Source organism: Equus przewalskii, chromosome 31 (genome assembly GCF_037783145.1).
Source record: "Equus przewalskii isolate Varuska chromosome 31, EquPr2, whole genome shotgun sequence".
Classification (NCBI taxonomy): Eukaryota; Metazoa; Chordata; class Mammalia; order Perissodactyla; family Equidae; genus Equus; species Equus przewalskii.
In genome coordinates this window covers 10,492,126-10,507,312 of record NC_091861.1, presented here as the reverse complement: position 1 = coordinate 10,507,312, position 15,187 = coordinate 10,492,126, and the positions used below count along the sequence as shown (strand labels likewise).

Here is a 15,187-nt window from a genome sequence, read left to right as displayed (position 1 = left end):
AATTCCTGCAAGCAACAGCCTTTCAAGATGGTGTGTGAAACCAGGAGAAAAAGATGGAGGGGGGAAGTTCTGGGGTAGCAACACTCTGGGCAAGCAACGAAAAAGTAAAGCTTCCAGGAACTTTTGAAATGAAGATGAGAAGTCTAGTCTTGGATGGTAAGAAATACAAAGCATAGTCAAACTCAAGTGCTGGGTTACCGTAGAATTACCGTACAACCTCACATACTTAATTACGGGGACTACTTCCCAACTTAGTAAGTTTATTTTTAGTAATGATTTTTTTGTTCTAACACCAAAAGAACATTCTCACTTTAAGAAATTTGTAAAATACTAAGAAGTTCAAGAAAATAAAATTACATATATTCCCACTACCTAGAGATAATCAATTTATTTTAGTATATTTCCTTCCAGTATTTTGTCTATGCACATCAACGTTTACATGAATTTGTTAGCAAATCAAGATAATTTGTCTGCATCCTACTTTTTTCGTATTCTGCACTTCTTAAAATTTAACATGCTCTTAAATGGTACTTCCCTATTCTCACCAATATTCTTCAAAAACATGACAACTGCTGCCTGTCATCCTGTCATATGAATGTATGCTGTATCGCTTGAGTTATTTTTCTACAGATGGACATCATGTTATTGTGTCAAAATTTACCATTAGAAATAACACTGTAATGAATATCCTCGCACACACTTCTTCACCCAGGTCTACTTATTTCTACAGGAGAGATTCCTGTAAGTAGAATTACTTGGTCAAAGGACAGACAACTGCTTCAAAGCTTTTGGTGCATAATGCTAAAATCCTTTACGGTTAAGTCTGTGCCAAATTACAGTCCACCAGCAGCGTACAAGAGGCAGGAACGGTGCCAATTTTTTTCTGCCTATTTTTTATTTTTCATCCTTTTTCTTTGCTGAATAGATCTTTTAGGAAAAGAAAAATTTGGAACTTTCTTATGGGGGCAGTAGTAAGTTTAGAGTTTTAAAAATCCAGGAAAAGTAGCCGTTAACGATGTGGCAAAAAGTTAGTATTTCTATTATGGCAACTTTCACTGTTAGGAAAATTTAAAAGAGTAATGTTTAGAGGGAACAATAAACTGTTAGTACCTCTAAGATTATGATTGAAATATGGCAGTCATTAAGGAAAAAACTAACTATAAAAAAAATCCTATCAGAGCAAAATCAGGAAAAAAAAACTGAGAAATCATTTCATTACTAAATTTGTTTAACTTAGCTGAATTGATAAATTTTGGCAAGATTATCACATTCAACTAAGAAGGCAAGTTGCAGAACCAGACTAAACATCTTTTTAAAAACTACTGCTTAATCTATGTAACATTTAAAAATAATTTAAACCTAAAATAATCACTAAAAATATGCTTATACATAATATTTATGTATTTCAAAACCGTTTGATTGGTATCTAGCCTATTCTTTAAAATTACCTGGAAGAACAGAAAACCATGAAGTTCCGCTATCAAACCAGATGTCCAGAATATCCTGCCCTGGCACGTACTCCAAGGCATCAGGACCGCCAACCTAGTAAGGTAATGTGAAAGCATTTTAACTACGCCAAGATCACGATATTTACAACGAATACACCAAAAAGTCTTAAGAAAATGAAACATAACCATTAAATTCACGTTTAAAAATAAAATTTAAAACATTTAAAAAATATTTCACAGTTAAGTACAACTGACTTATCTGCATGTAAAAGTGACTGTGGCCATTTAATTACACAATGATTAATGTAAATACAAACTGCTTTTATTTTCTAGAAATTATCTTCCAACTTGGACTCCCTGGTGTGTGATGCAATCAGTTAACTCTAACTCAGATGCTATGAAGTCCTGCTGTACCAAGCTTAGGGAGTGTGCTCTCACAGACACAATTACATCCACTTAGTCAACCAAATCAGTTAAGATCTTGGCCCTCGATGAGACAGCAAACAGCCCTCACACTCTACTGCTACACGAAATACCAAGCTTCTGGAGCTACAGAAGGTCTACTCTCTGACTGCACCAGCTCCTAACTTACAGCGAACAGACGCATTAACTTTACATGATAACGTAGCCACTTCTTCATGCCCAAGAATCCTCATGTTGTCAATCAGTCACGCAACACACCAAAGGCTGTTAAATACAAATAGAAATTTACCTGAGACAAGACTTCTTTCGGAAGAAGTTGCTCAGGGGGAAGAGTCCACCAGACATCACTGCCATGTTGTTCCACCAGTTTAATAATATGCTCGATGGTTTGGCTATTTTAGGGGGGGAAAGGCAGAATTCAGTTAACGATTGTGATTAATACTAAACATTTTAAAATTAAGAAATAATGACATTTTCCCTCATCTGCCAAGATATTTCTTCCTATCTTTTTCCCCAAACCTTAGTGGTATTATCTTCAATTACTTGCTTAGTTGACCACTATTGTCATCTTAAATTTAATATAAGTAAAATCAAACTGGGCCTGCCTGAGTAGCCTAATGGTTAAGTTTGGCGTGCTCCGCTTCAGCAGCCTGGGTTCGGTTCCCGGGCACGGAACCACACCATTCATCTGTCAGTGGCCAAGTGTGGTGGTGGCTCACACATAAAAAAAGAAGGAAGATTGGCAGCAGATGTTAGCTCAGGGTGAATCTTCCTCAGCAAAAAGAGAAAAAAAAAAATCAAACTGATCCTATGTAACCCTATTTCAGTTATTGATTTCTCTATTTCTATCTATTCTATATCCAGGTCCTATATTCAAAACCCCTTCATTATCTCCCCCCTCGCAATTTCTGCCCAAATTAAACCAACACATTCTGCCAGTTCTACTTTTGAAGTATTACTCAAATTTGTTCTTTGTTCTCACTGATACTATATCAGTCACCTCACTGCCTCAGTACTAGATTGATGCAATGGTCTGACTTTCCCCTGTTCTCACGCCTTTAATTGACATGACACATCTTTGAAAGCACTGCATTCCTAAAATGGCCTTTACCACACCAGTCCCTCTTCAAACACTTCCAGTGCCCTCCTCACTGCTTACAGGTCTAAGTCCAAACCCATCTGCACAAGAGACAATGCCATACTAGAGCAAAGACACTGACAACAGATATCCAGGCTCACATCCCGACTCTGCCACTTTTTACATATATGACCATGCGCAAGTACTAAAACTTCTCAAAGTCTTGGTTGTCCCTTCTGTTAATGAGAATAATAGAATTCCTTTGTTCAAAAATATTTACCGAGCACCTTCAATGTCTTGGACACTGCTCTAGGCACTGGAGATGCAGCAGTTAACAAGGCAGACAAGATTCCTGCCCTAAGGCACTTACATTTTAGTGATCCTAGATACCTCCCTCAGAAGGACTGCAAACTAAATGAAATGACCCATGTAAAACAGTACCGCGCCTATCACACAACAGAAACCAATAAATGCATATCAAATAAGTACCAAAACTGATCATATCTTTGAGAAGATACACAGTTATAAATAATGTGAAAATTAAACTCAGGGAAAAATTTACACTAAATATTCTCAGAGGAATACATACTTTTAATTGGTTATCACAGCTTTATTGACATTACAGTTTCCTCTAGTCGCTTTCCATCGAGTCACAGTGTATATAACTGTCAAGAGCACAGACCCTGGAGCGAGAAAGCTTTAGTTTAATTCCTAGCTCTATCGCTTACTAGCTGTGTGACCCTAGGCAAAGCATTCAACATTTCTGTACCTCAGTGTATAAAATGCAACTAAGAACAGTATCATTACAAGAACTATTACGGACATTAATTGAGCTGACATAGAAAATGCCTAGAACAATGTCTGGAACATATTAGTAAGTATTATGTAAGCATTAGCTATTATTCAAACTGATTCTTTGAAGTCACATAAATTTAAACAGCTAATTTTGTTAACCAATTACCAAAATATATACCCATATTAATATTTAAAGATTAAAATACACACACTAAAGCCAACTTTTGAATTATCCTCCTTTCTACCATACTCCATTAATGCAAATAACTAAGAATGTATGCCCACAAGAGTCAATGGAGAGAGTGATGGATAAGAAGAGTCTTTAAGGTCTTAACCTGGATCTGCCTCTCAGTGGCCATGACTATGCAGGCAAATCATTTAACCTCTCTGGGCCTGACAATACTCAGATAAAATGAAGTGCTTATAAAAAGTTGCTGTAAGAAGCAAAAATCAAATGGGCACTATAAATTAAATATGCTTTACAAATTGAAATGTGAAATACTTAAGTTGGTTATACTATAAAAGATAGACTGAAAAAGTATAATGCAACCAGCATCTATTTTGAAAAAATCATAAAGAAACAGAATGCTAAAATGGGCACAAGTTCATATTTCTAATGCAGTCCCACATTTCAGATGGACTTTAACAGTAAAGATAAACTTTTATGATAGGAGACCATAAAATCTTCATGCAATAACTACCTAGTTATATGACAATATTTAGTTACATATTACTATTTTATATAATTTGCACTTCTTATCAGTTAAGAAAATATGACTATAATAGAAAATCTGAACAAACCGAATACTATTACTCGAAAAGAACCAAAAAAAAGAACAAAACTAGCAAAGTACATTTACGCATAAACAATTATAGTAAATATGCTGTTCATGATACCAATTACAAAATTTCCATGAAAAAGAACGATTCTAAATATGTGTCATTTTGCCTTTTTATTTTTACAATGTTACCATTAGATTACAATGTTAGGTAAACAGAAAAATAAAACAGTAAAACTATTTTAAATGTGTTGGAAATAAACAGATAAAAAGTAACATCAAAGTAAAATCAAATGGTTCAAATTTGATATTAATTTAGAAAATAAGGTAAAGATGTAAGGGTTAATATTATTATTACATCAAATACAAGCATTTATGTGCATACCACACATTACACATTTCAAAGCAGTTTACAAGCACCCTCTAACTGGATTCACAGAAAAACATATTTAGAGCTAAATTGACAGATAAACTGTTCTGTGCCTCAAGTGCCTTAAATCATGAGGCTAATAAGCAAGAAACAGTGAAAAGCCAGGCCTTGAAATTGTTTCTCCTAAATCATGATTCAACTCTGTTTTGACTTCTCCTTTCAGCCTCTCTAACGACAAGCACTGTAACCGTGAACTCACACTCCTATCCTCCGGGGTTGGCTCAGCAAAGGTAAAAAGACTCTTACGACCCGTCATAACGAAACCATGAGCCAGACGAGAAGTCAGGGCACCAGGGCGTCTCAGGAGATTAGTGTGTTGACAGAGCAAGCACCAGGTCCAAAGTGCAGGTGCTACCTGCGACTAATAGATACTGACAGGCATACATCATATTATTTTTCTGGGATTCGGTTTCTACGAACACTGGCAAAAGCTCTGAGAAAGAAGGCCATGTGAAAAATTTTATTCTTATAAAAACTCCTAATATTTTAGTCAGTAACCTTACAACTACAGATGACACTTGCAGATCCATTTTAGAATGCCAAAGTCAACTCTAAGGAAATGAAATTCTTTTCTATATCCCTAAATAGAAGATAATTCAATGAAGTTTTAGAATTATGTTTTAAGTGTTACTTAACTATACTCAAACATCTTAGTGAGTCTATAACTAACAAGCAAAGAAACAAACAGCAAAGAAAGATTCCAATTTTGCAGCTGGCATGTTATTAAGGCAAGTGTAAAATGCCAAGTGGAGGCGAACACCTCTAGTCTAACTAAAATTGAAGTTAATTGCTACATTTTCTTAAAAAGATATTAGTAAATCACTTAGATATACGATATACTGTTTCAATATAAGAAATTCAATGTTGCACTTTATTATATATACCTTATTTGCAAATATACTTTTTAAAAAACTCTTAAAAGGCTCTTATTTCACTGAGGAACAAAATTTGCTTGGTTTCATTTTTCTTTTAGTTTACCTAATAATACTTATTAAAAATGACATAACCACATGATGTTATCTACACCAAGGAAATATTTTTAAAAATCTAATTTCAAAAAAGCTGTCATAAATAAAACTACACACTATTAAGAAAATGACCCAGTATTTTTAGGTCCCTCCTAACATATGCAGATGAATCCAGACAAAAGAAAAATTTTTTCAATGTATCCAAAAGAAATATGAACCACCACGAAGGGGGGAGAGAAGAAGGTCTCATTAATAGAGCAAGTCTCACTAGTATTTAGAGGAAGACTTGGTTCCTTACTTTTGTATCATGAACTACAACAATAACATGCACTAAATGTACTTTAATAAGCCTCATATTCCACAACTCAGTTCTATTCTGCGATCTTAGACAACTACAGTACTTATATTTTTAAAAACAGGCAAATAAACTAAAGATAACTCTAGAGTCAAAGGATAAAAACTGAACACAATTTATGATAAATAAGAAAGCAGATTTCAAAGACAAAAAAATTGCTACAATCCAAACAAATCAAAACTTAAATACACAGAATTGGCAACACAAAGTGAAAGCTTTCTCCTGATCTGTACTCTGGTAGTCTGAATGATCCTAAAAAATTGTGGCAGAGAGTTTTAAAAACAAAATTTTCAATAAAAATAAACACACCCATACAACCTACAAACTTGAGGTAACTAAACTGGGTTGCAAAATAAAGATAAATTTAATGTTCAAACAAAATCTGAAAAGATAATTTGGATAAAAAATCCAAGTAAATACTGCACAAGTGCTCAACAGATACTCGTTACAGTGCTACAGCAAAAACTTAGGAACAGCCAAATGTTGGGACAGGCTACAGCTATTTGACTTTCATACACAGGGAACCAAGCAACCATTAGGAGCTAAGCCACCATTTTTTTCCTTCTTCTTCCTCTCCCCAAAGCCCCCCAGTATACAGCTGTATATTCTAGTTGTGAGTGCCTCTAGCTGTGCTATGTGGGACGCCACCTCAGCACAGCCTGATGAGCAGTGCCATGTCCGCGCCCAGGATCCAAAGCGGCGAAACCCCGGGCCGCTGAAGCAGAGCGTGTGAATTCAACCACTCGGCCACGGGGCCGGCCCCCAAGCTACCATTTTTAATGGCTGCATATTCATTCTTCCAAAAGTAACTTAAGTTATCTCTTCTTTTTTATATCATTATGTTCCTTTATAAACAACTGCATTAGACATCCTTACATATATATATCTTTGTACAAGAGACGTTAGTCCTCTTGTTTCCTTAGGATAAATACTTAGAAGTGTAATTTTTTATAATGAAACTGAGATCACGCTTTACAATGTTTTTCAAACAACTTTATAGGCATTTCTTAGTGATATTAAATATAAGAAAAAAGTCAAAATTTGTCTCTGGAAATTTAAGAATTCTCCCCTTTACTTTGTTAATATCCTATACTTAACACAAACACACAGTTAACTTATAACCTAAAGATCAGTATAAATTACTGTTGATAAAAGTGGGTGAAACCACTTATCACTACATAATCTCTACACTTCCATTTTAATGCTGTATTTCATAAAGCAATAACTCTGTCATAAAACTTTGTACTTTACGCAAGGGCCTTATCTAAAACACATGCATTACGTGTCCCTTCTTAGGCTTCAATCCGTGAAAATCCACTAGGCAGTATGAGCAACTGTAACACCAACCAATCATTCTGAACTTCGATATCAAGCGGGCTGAAGGCTTATTTAGCATGTTATTGGAAATTAAGCTGCATTAAGATTGCTAGGTAAGGAAGAAAGTGTTGCTGTCATTCCACTGTGTCCTGTGTTTTGTCTTTATAAAAGCAAAAATATGAAGGACTCTAAGACAACTTTTCTTCTGCAAGTTACTGGAATGAGGTAAGAGGCTAAATGTTTCACATTTATTTAGTAAATTTAATTCTAGAACACAATGAAATTTTGGGGGGAAATTCTATTTTAATTTAATCCTACACTTATGTTTTAAAGGTGACAGAAAACAATTTTGGAAAAATTTTTCTTTGTTTAATGAACATTACCAAATTTTTTCACCAAAAGGTCATTATTATTAACATGAGCAAAAATTTGAGGTAGCTAAAGCTAACACTCAAATTAAACAGGAAATTCCTTACCTATTTCTAGTAAATTTATCATTATTTCCAGAAATCAGGGGCTAAGTTTCCTAAATGCATATGTTAACTATTGTATTAATACTATTAAATTGATTACAATAATCTGAAAGGATGAAAGAAACTTAACTAACAACTTCTTTTCCTTCCTAGGTAGCAAATATTTCTAAATTTTATCTTTTTTATGCTAAAAAGTATTTGTCTTTATTAACTAGGAATAGATTTCCACCTAAATTATAATGGTATTGTATTAAAGATTGAGAAAACTGATCAATGACTGTTAAAGTCAGAAATGGAATTACTTCCTGCGAAAGTACAAGTAAGAATTATAAGGTACAAATGAGAACATTAATTCAAATCAAAATTAAACATCAGAGTTTCAAATCCACCAGTCTCTAAACTTATTTAGAACATGAATAGATCAAGATTTTCTTCTGTGAAAAAAGTATACATAAAAGTGAATGTACAGACTTTCACTAAGCAAAGCAGGAGGAATCTTCTGATATGCTTAATGGGGTCATCAAGTGTAACAGCAACTCCATGTGGACTGGGTACCAATTTCCAGTGGAGATGCTGTTACTTTTGATGGTTACCAACTCACTACAATATAAAGGCATATCCGAGAAAGACAGAAAATCATGGCAGCTGATTCTCATTTGATCAAGGAGGAAAAAAGATAACTTCTCATGCTATCTTTAAAAACTGACAAATACTTAAGAATTGACATCTGTTTTCTTAAACCAAATATTATGTCACATAAAGGACCCAACAATGGAAGAGGATTAGAGTCATCATTAAGAAATGGTATACAGGAAAATGACCTATGAATTGACAGACAATATGACTAAGTTTGTCTGTCATTTCTGTAGGCCAATATTCTGTATATCTCTGCTACTTCAACACCAGAAATCAACAAATACATGCAAGCAACACAATGGCAGATGCACAGAAAAGAATCTGTAACACAACCATGTAATATGTTGACTGTGAATAAAACATGAATGATACCTAATGAAAATGTGCTTGGGTTTCTCTGACAGCCCACATTTATTTTACCTAGGTTACTGACCAACTAACTTATGTACCATTTTATTGTTGTGATTAAACGATGGCCAAATAAGATAGTTTGCTCTACTTACTAACGTATACATATGGTTCACCTCAATTGCTTCAAGGAAATTCCCTAAAAATCTTTTTCTCTAAACACTGAAAAGAATGAGGAACAAGGGTAGTGCCTTATAAACCTTTCCTTAAAAGAAAACTTTCCAGTGTGGAATTTTACACAATACTTCTGTAAATTTATCTCAAATTTAATTCTTTTCTTTTCTTTTGCTGGGAGAGATTTGCCCTGAGCTAAGATCTGTTGCCAATCTTCCTCATTTTTTTCCTTCCTCCTCAAAGCTCCCAGTACATAGCTGTATATTCTAGTTGTAAGTCCTTCTACTTCTTCTATGTGAGCCACCACCACAGCATGGCTACTGACAGATTAGCGTTATGGTTTTGCCCCCAGGAACCAAACCCTGGCTGCCAAAGCAGAATGTGCTAAACTTTAACCACTAGGGCATCCAGGCTGGCCCTCAAATTTAATTCTTAATAGGTGTATTAAAATATGAGCAGCTTATATCTGACCAAGCTCTAAATTATAAGAACAACATAAGCAACAATATTTAGGCCAAAGAGTCTTTCTCAGCTCCTAACTGTAATGATATTACAATAGTCTTACAATGACTTCCTGGTTTCCAGCTTCTAGTTTCTTTTCCTAAAACATACTCTTACTCCTCATGCCTACTTAAAACTTCAAACTCCTTAGCTTGGTATTCAAGACTCACTACAATTTGCCCCAATCTTTCTTAGGTGTTTATCTTTCTATTCCCTTCCCACAACCTACAGTCCCATTATGGTTCCTATATACATATTATGCTTTCCCCTATCCAGGTCCTCAGCTCCTGCTGATCCCTCTGCTTGCAAAATACTTTCCCCCATTTCGTACCTAACCCTCTAGGCCCTAAATGCCACATCCTCTATGAATAAAGCAAATGAGCTGTTTTATGGTTCAATATTTGCCCAGGCAGAGCTTTTAGTTCTTCCTTCTGAGCCATGTTGCCATAAGGCGTCCAATCACCCATGAAGTAGTGATATAATGAAGAGTATTTCAAGTTGAAAAGGAACTTTCACACAAAGGATACTAAGAACTACCTAATACGTGGCTATAGGTGATTAAAAAACACCAAATTAACTGACATTAAAAAAAACCCTAAATACATGTATTCATAAAAGTACCACCTAAAGAAATACTGATAATGTTGACAATGAAAAGTAGAAGCTTTTTACAAAAATGATCGAACCCCAAGATAGGGATATTCAACTCTGTCTACAGTCTCTTGAACTCTCCATCACCTGCTGGCCTCCACGCCCTCCAAAACTTCACTGGATCCTCAACCAATGAAATGCGGAAATACTTATGAAAACGTGCTCAAACTCTCTGCTCACGTGATAGCATAATTTAGTAAAAATTCCATTAACAAAATTAAAACAAAATTACTCAAAGAAAATGAAAATCTAGGATATATTCCTAAAAGGAATGATTAAAATTCCCCTTTCCAAATCAGCAATAATACTCAAAGTCTCCCTATACAGAAGACAAACTAGCTAGATTACCGTCTCATTAAGAGCAGGTACCATGTCAGTCTTGTTGACGGCCTCAAAAAAGGGTCTAGAGTAAGATTTGAAAACAATTTTTTTACTCTATTAGCTTGTCTACTCTAAATTGTTCACTAGTTCCATGAATTATCTTTCTAAATTTTAAGAAAAACTTAAGGAAAAAAAGAATAAATAACTGGGAATATAATCATCACTAGAATAAATGTAATTATGTACATTCAACTATATTATAGTTTCTTAAATTTTTTTTTTTTTGAGGAAAACTAGCCCTGAGCTGATATCTGCCACCAATCCTACTCTTTTTGCTAAGGAAGAGTGGCCCTGAGCTAACATCCGTGTCCATCTTCCTCTGCTTTATATGTGGGATGCTGCCACAGCACGGCTTGACAAGCAGTGCATAGGTCTGCACCCAGGATCCAAACCGGGGAACCTTGGGCTGCTGAAGCCACGCACACAGACTTAACCACTACACCACTGGGCTGGCCCCAAATTTTAAAGTTATCTACACAACTGCATAATGCCATTTCTACTGAAAGGGAGAGTAGACTCAGAGTAAGAGAGTGACGCTAATTCCTCAAGAAAAATTACACTCTAGGCTCCGCCACTAAACCCTGTCCATCTCTGGGTTCCTGATACCTTACTCTAGCACACAAGGCTCCCAGCCAAAAACAGCGAATTCTCATTTAAAAAATCAGAGCTTTTCCTTCTAAGCATCAATATTGAAAAAAATCTAGTTTTTGTCAAAATGTCAACCATATAAAAGGATCTTTTCGAATTTTATTCCCCCCAAATTATTTTAGAGTATTTAATTTAACATATATTAGGAGTTCTTAACAGCCACTATTTTTCCATTTTTGAAAAAAATACAACTCACTTTAAAATGTGGAAAAATTTTAGAAAGAGTTTTACCTGTTAATCAAGAATTCATCTTTTGTCTTATGATGAAACACAGGAATTGGAACACCCCAAACTCTCTGTCTTGATATACACCAATAGGGCCGCCTGTCTAGCATTTCAACCATGGCATTCAGTGCTGCTCCAGGAATAAATTTCACTTTTTTTAATAATTCCTGCAATTGATTTAAGAATCAAGTCCAGTGAGAAAAAGCAGAACAAATTTTCTAGAACTGTCACTATTTATCCTAATACAGTTCTTTATTTTGGATGTTTATAGTCATTCATATGCCTCCCCCAAAAGAAACTAAACTAAGAAACTACAGATTTCACAGTAAACAAAGCAGAGTTAAAACAAGGCCACAAAAAATTCTAATAAATAACATCAAGAGCAGACTTGACCTTTGGAGAACGTGACAAGAGATTTTATAACAATTTCCAAGCACTCTAGATCAAAACTAGTAATAAGAGATTTAGTAGAAGTATTATACTTCATTAAATTACAGTCAAAATCCATCCAAATTTGATTTCAACAATTTTTTTTAAATGCTTGAAAAATAAGCTACTGTCTTAGGCTGACAAACAAGGAATGCAACATAACCTAATTTTACATAGTATGGTTTACAACATAGAACACACTTTCTCAAAATAATAGTTACTTCCTATTTACTTTTCTCTATCAAGAACTCTCCCTCCCTCCACCCACCAAAAAAGTTGTAAACTACTAGCAATTGATTTCATTCCATGTGTCAATTACCAAAAGAACTGTAGAGCAAGAATGTTTGATAATAATCTCCAAAAAGGCCAAAACACGTTAACTTCATTTAAAAAAATCTCTCTACCATTAATAAAAGCATTTTCTATTTTCAGGGCAGGTTTAAATCTTTTCCTTACTCACCTGAACTACAGAAATCCCTCCCCAAAGCCCTCTGTAGCACCACCTGCTGGCAGAATGGCATCACCTGCAGGTCATTTTGACTAACACTTGGTTTAACTATCCAAATGTAAATATTAACTGGATATTTGGTTTTATTAAGGAAAAACTATTTTTTTTTAAGGTGGTAATACTGGCACTGCAATTATGTTTTAAAGAGTCTTCATCTTTCAGGTATATTTATGGGAAACATAATGCCTGAAATTTGCTTCAAAATAGTCCAAAGGGTAGGAAGTGTAGATAATGGGTAGATGTGGAAATAAAAATAAAATTGGCAAAAAGTTTATTGTTGAAGTTGGGGGACGGAAACATAACAGCAGATTACTCTGTTCTCTCTAGTCCTTCAAGGAGCAATTGAAAATTATCTAGGAAGAAATTAAAAAAAGATTGTGGCTTCAGCATATTGCATCAGACTTAGATGTTCTGCAGCCAAGTATCTGTGCAGAGCTGGAAGTTACAAATTTTAACATCTACAAGTAAGGAAAATAAGCTTCATAAAAATGTAAAACGCAAAAAACAAAACCAGTCCAAATCACAGCTGTCCACTCTACATGAATACAAAAAACATAAATTGCTTGCATAGCTTTGGGAAGGGCCCCAGATTGCCAGGCCAACAAAAGAACTAACTAATTATGGTAACATTAGATGCAGGCTGTAAAGCAAAATGTTTTGTATATTCAGGCTGATTAAGAAACACATATTTGAGGTCTTTCATTCAACAGAATCAAGTCATTCGTGAGATACACAGATACATATATGTACTGAATGAAAGAGCTCAAATATAGATTAATATTTAGAACACCAGTTATAAAGTATTTGTTAACTCAAAGCAACAACTTTTCAGATGGATTGCAATTTCAATCTTAAGGAAGTAAAGAGTTCAATAAAAGAGATTTATTGAATGCCTATCATGCCCCAGACACTGTTCTGGGAACTTGTATTCACTTATCCCACAAGGTAGCATTATTATCACCTTTATATAGATAAGGAAACTGAGGTTCTGAGAGGTTAACCAACTTGCTAAACTCAGTTCTGTCCTAATTTTATGTTATTTTCATGACACTGGGCAGGAAATTTGGGAAGTCACTTAACCTCTTTAAGCCTGATTTTCCACATGCATATAACAAAGGAATGAAACCTAAGGTCCTTCCAGATCTAAAATTCTACAATTTTATGAAACCAAATCATAATAGCAGCAATCCCTTCCACTCCTGAAACCCCAAGTGACCTCACATGCAACCCTTTCATACTGAGGGAGTGATAAACCCCTTACAGCAGGACACCTTTATACCTTGGCTGTCGTCTTAACATCCGTGAGATTTACAAACCACTGCTTGCTAGCACGGATCACCACTGGTTTCTTGGTTCTCCAGTCATAAGGATAGCTGTGTACCAGTTTTTCCTCTTTCAACAAATTCTTTGCAGCCTGAAGCATCTTTATAACTTAAAAAAAAAAATCAACAATTTACACTAAAAATCAATTAAAATCCATCAATACTAATTTAATTAAAATTAATTTAATTAACAGTTAATTAAAAAGTTCTATGAAAATCCTAATAACTCTCTAAGGTCCCAGGGAGTACTAAATCTGGACAACAGGTGACAGTAAGAGTAGCCATCTCCCAGGTATCAAATGCTTAATCTGTGAATCTCCTGGCAAAAAAACCAAGGACTATAAAACCTTCATCGGACTCCAAACTATGCCATTCCCATGCCTCTTCACGTCAAAGGAAAGATGACAGAATATATCTAGAATTCTGTAGCTGAAATTCAGTCATAAGCTTTCAGACCACAAATCTTAAAATGGTCTCCAGGTAATCCAGAAGAAATCAGGCATAGTGGGTTGAGTTCTGCCCCCCAAAAGATATGTCCAAGTCCTAACCTCTAGTACTTGTGCATGTGACCTTCTTAGGAAACATGGTCTTTGCACATGTGATCAAATTGAGATGAGGTCACACTGGATTAGAGTGGGCTCTAAATTCAATAACTAGTGTCCTTATAAGAAGAGAAGGGGATACATAGAGACACATAAGAGCAAAGAAGGACATGTGACAATGGAGGCAGACTGAAGTGATACAGCTGTGAACCAAGGAATGACAAGGATTACTAGGAACCACCAGAAGCTAGGAAGGGGCAAGGAAGGATTCTTCCATAGAGCGTTCAGAGGGAGCGTGGCCCTGCCAACACTTCGATTTCAGACTTCTAGTCTCCAGAACTGTGGGAGAATAGATTTCTGTTGTTTAAAGCCACTAAATTTATGGTAATGTGTAACAGTAGCCCTAGAAAAGTAATACACCGGGTCTAAATTAGACTTAGTCTCAGTGTGGGCAAAGAAAGATTTTCATAGTACCTCGTCCCTGGATCCATAATTACAGAAAGGCAGAAAGACAACTCAAGACTGGAGGACCCCTAAGATCATTGATACATGGACCAGTGATTTACAAGGGTTACAAAAGGAGTGGGGAGTGTCTGATTCACAGTCAACATGTAGCCCTAAGATTGATTTCATACTTCCACAAAACTAATAATGCTTACTAGTGTCTGTGGAGTCCTAAAAGAACATGACTCCCTGTTGACTGCCCTGATTTGCTTAAACAAAGAGAGCAACTTCAAAGCAAAAGGTGAAAAGGTC

The 15,187-nt window shown here is 35.3% G+C and overlaps 1 protein-coding gene across 1 annotated transcript in view; it reads right to left on the bottom strand.

Annotated features, from left to right (window-relative positions):
- Nucleotides 1-15,187, bottom strand: part of IARS2 (isoleucyl-tRNA synthetase 2, mitochondrial) — a 65,652-nt gene that overhangs the window by 25,766 nt on the left and 24,699 nt on the right. Inside the window, exons 11-14 of the mRNA XM_070602089.1 lie at nucleotides 13,847-13,998; nucleotides 11,637-11,797; nucleotides 2,161-2,263; nucleotides 1,449-1,542 (exon numbers count right to left, since the gene is read on the bottom strand). Of these exons, the coding sequence (XP_070458190.1) occupies nucleotides 1,449-1,542; nucleotides 2,161-2,263; nucleotides 11,637-11,797; nucleotides 13,847-13,998 (510 nt within the window). The remainder of the gene's footprint in view (nucleotides 1-1,448; nucleotides 1,543-2,160; nucleotides 2,264-11,636; nucleotides 11,798-13,846; nucleotides 13,999-15,187) is intronic.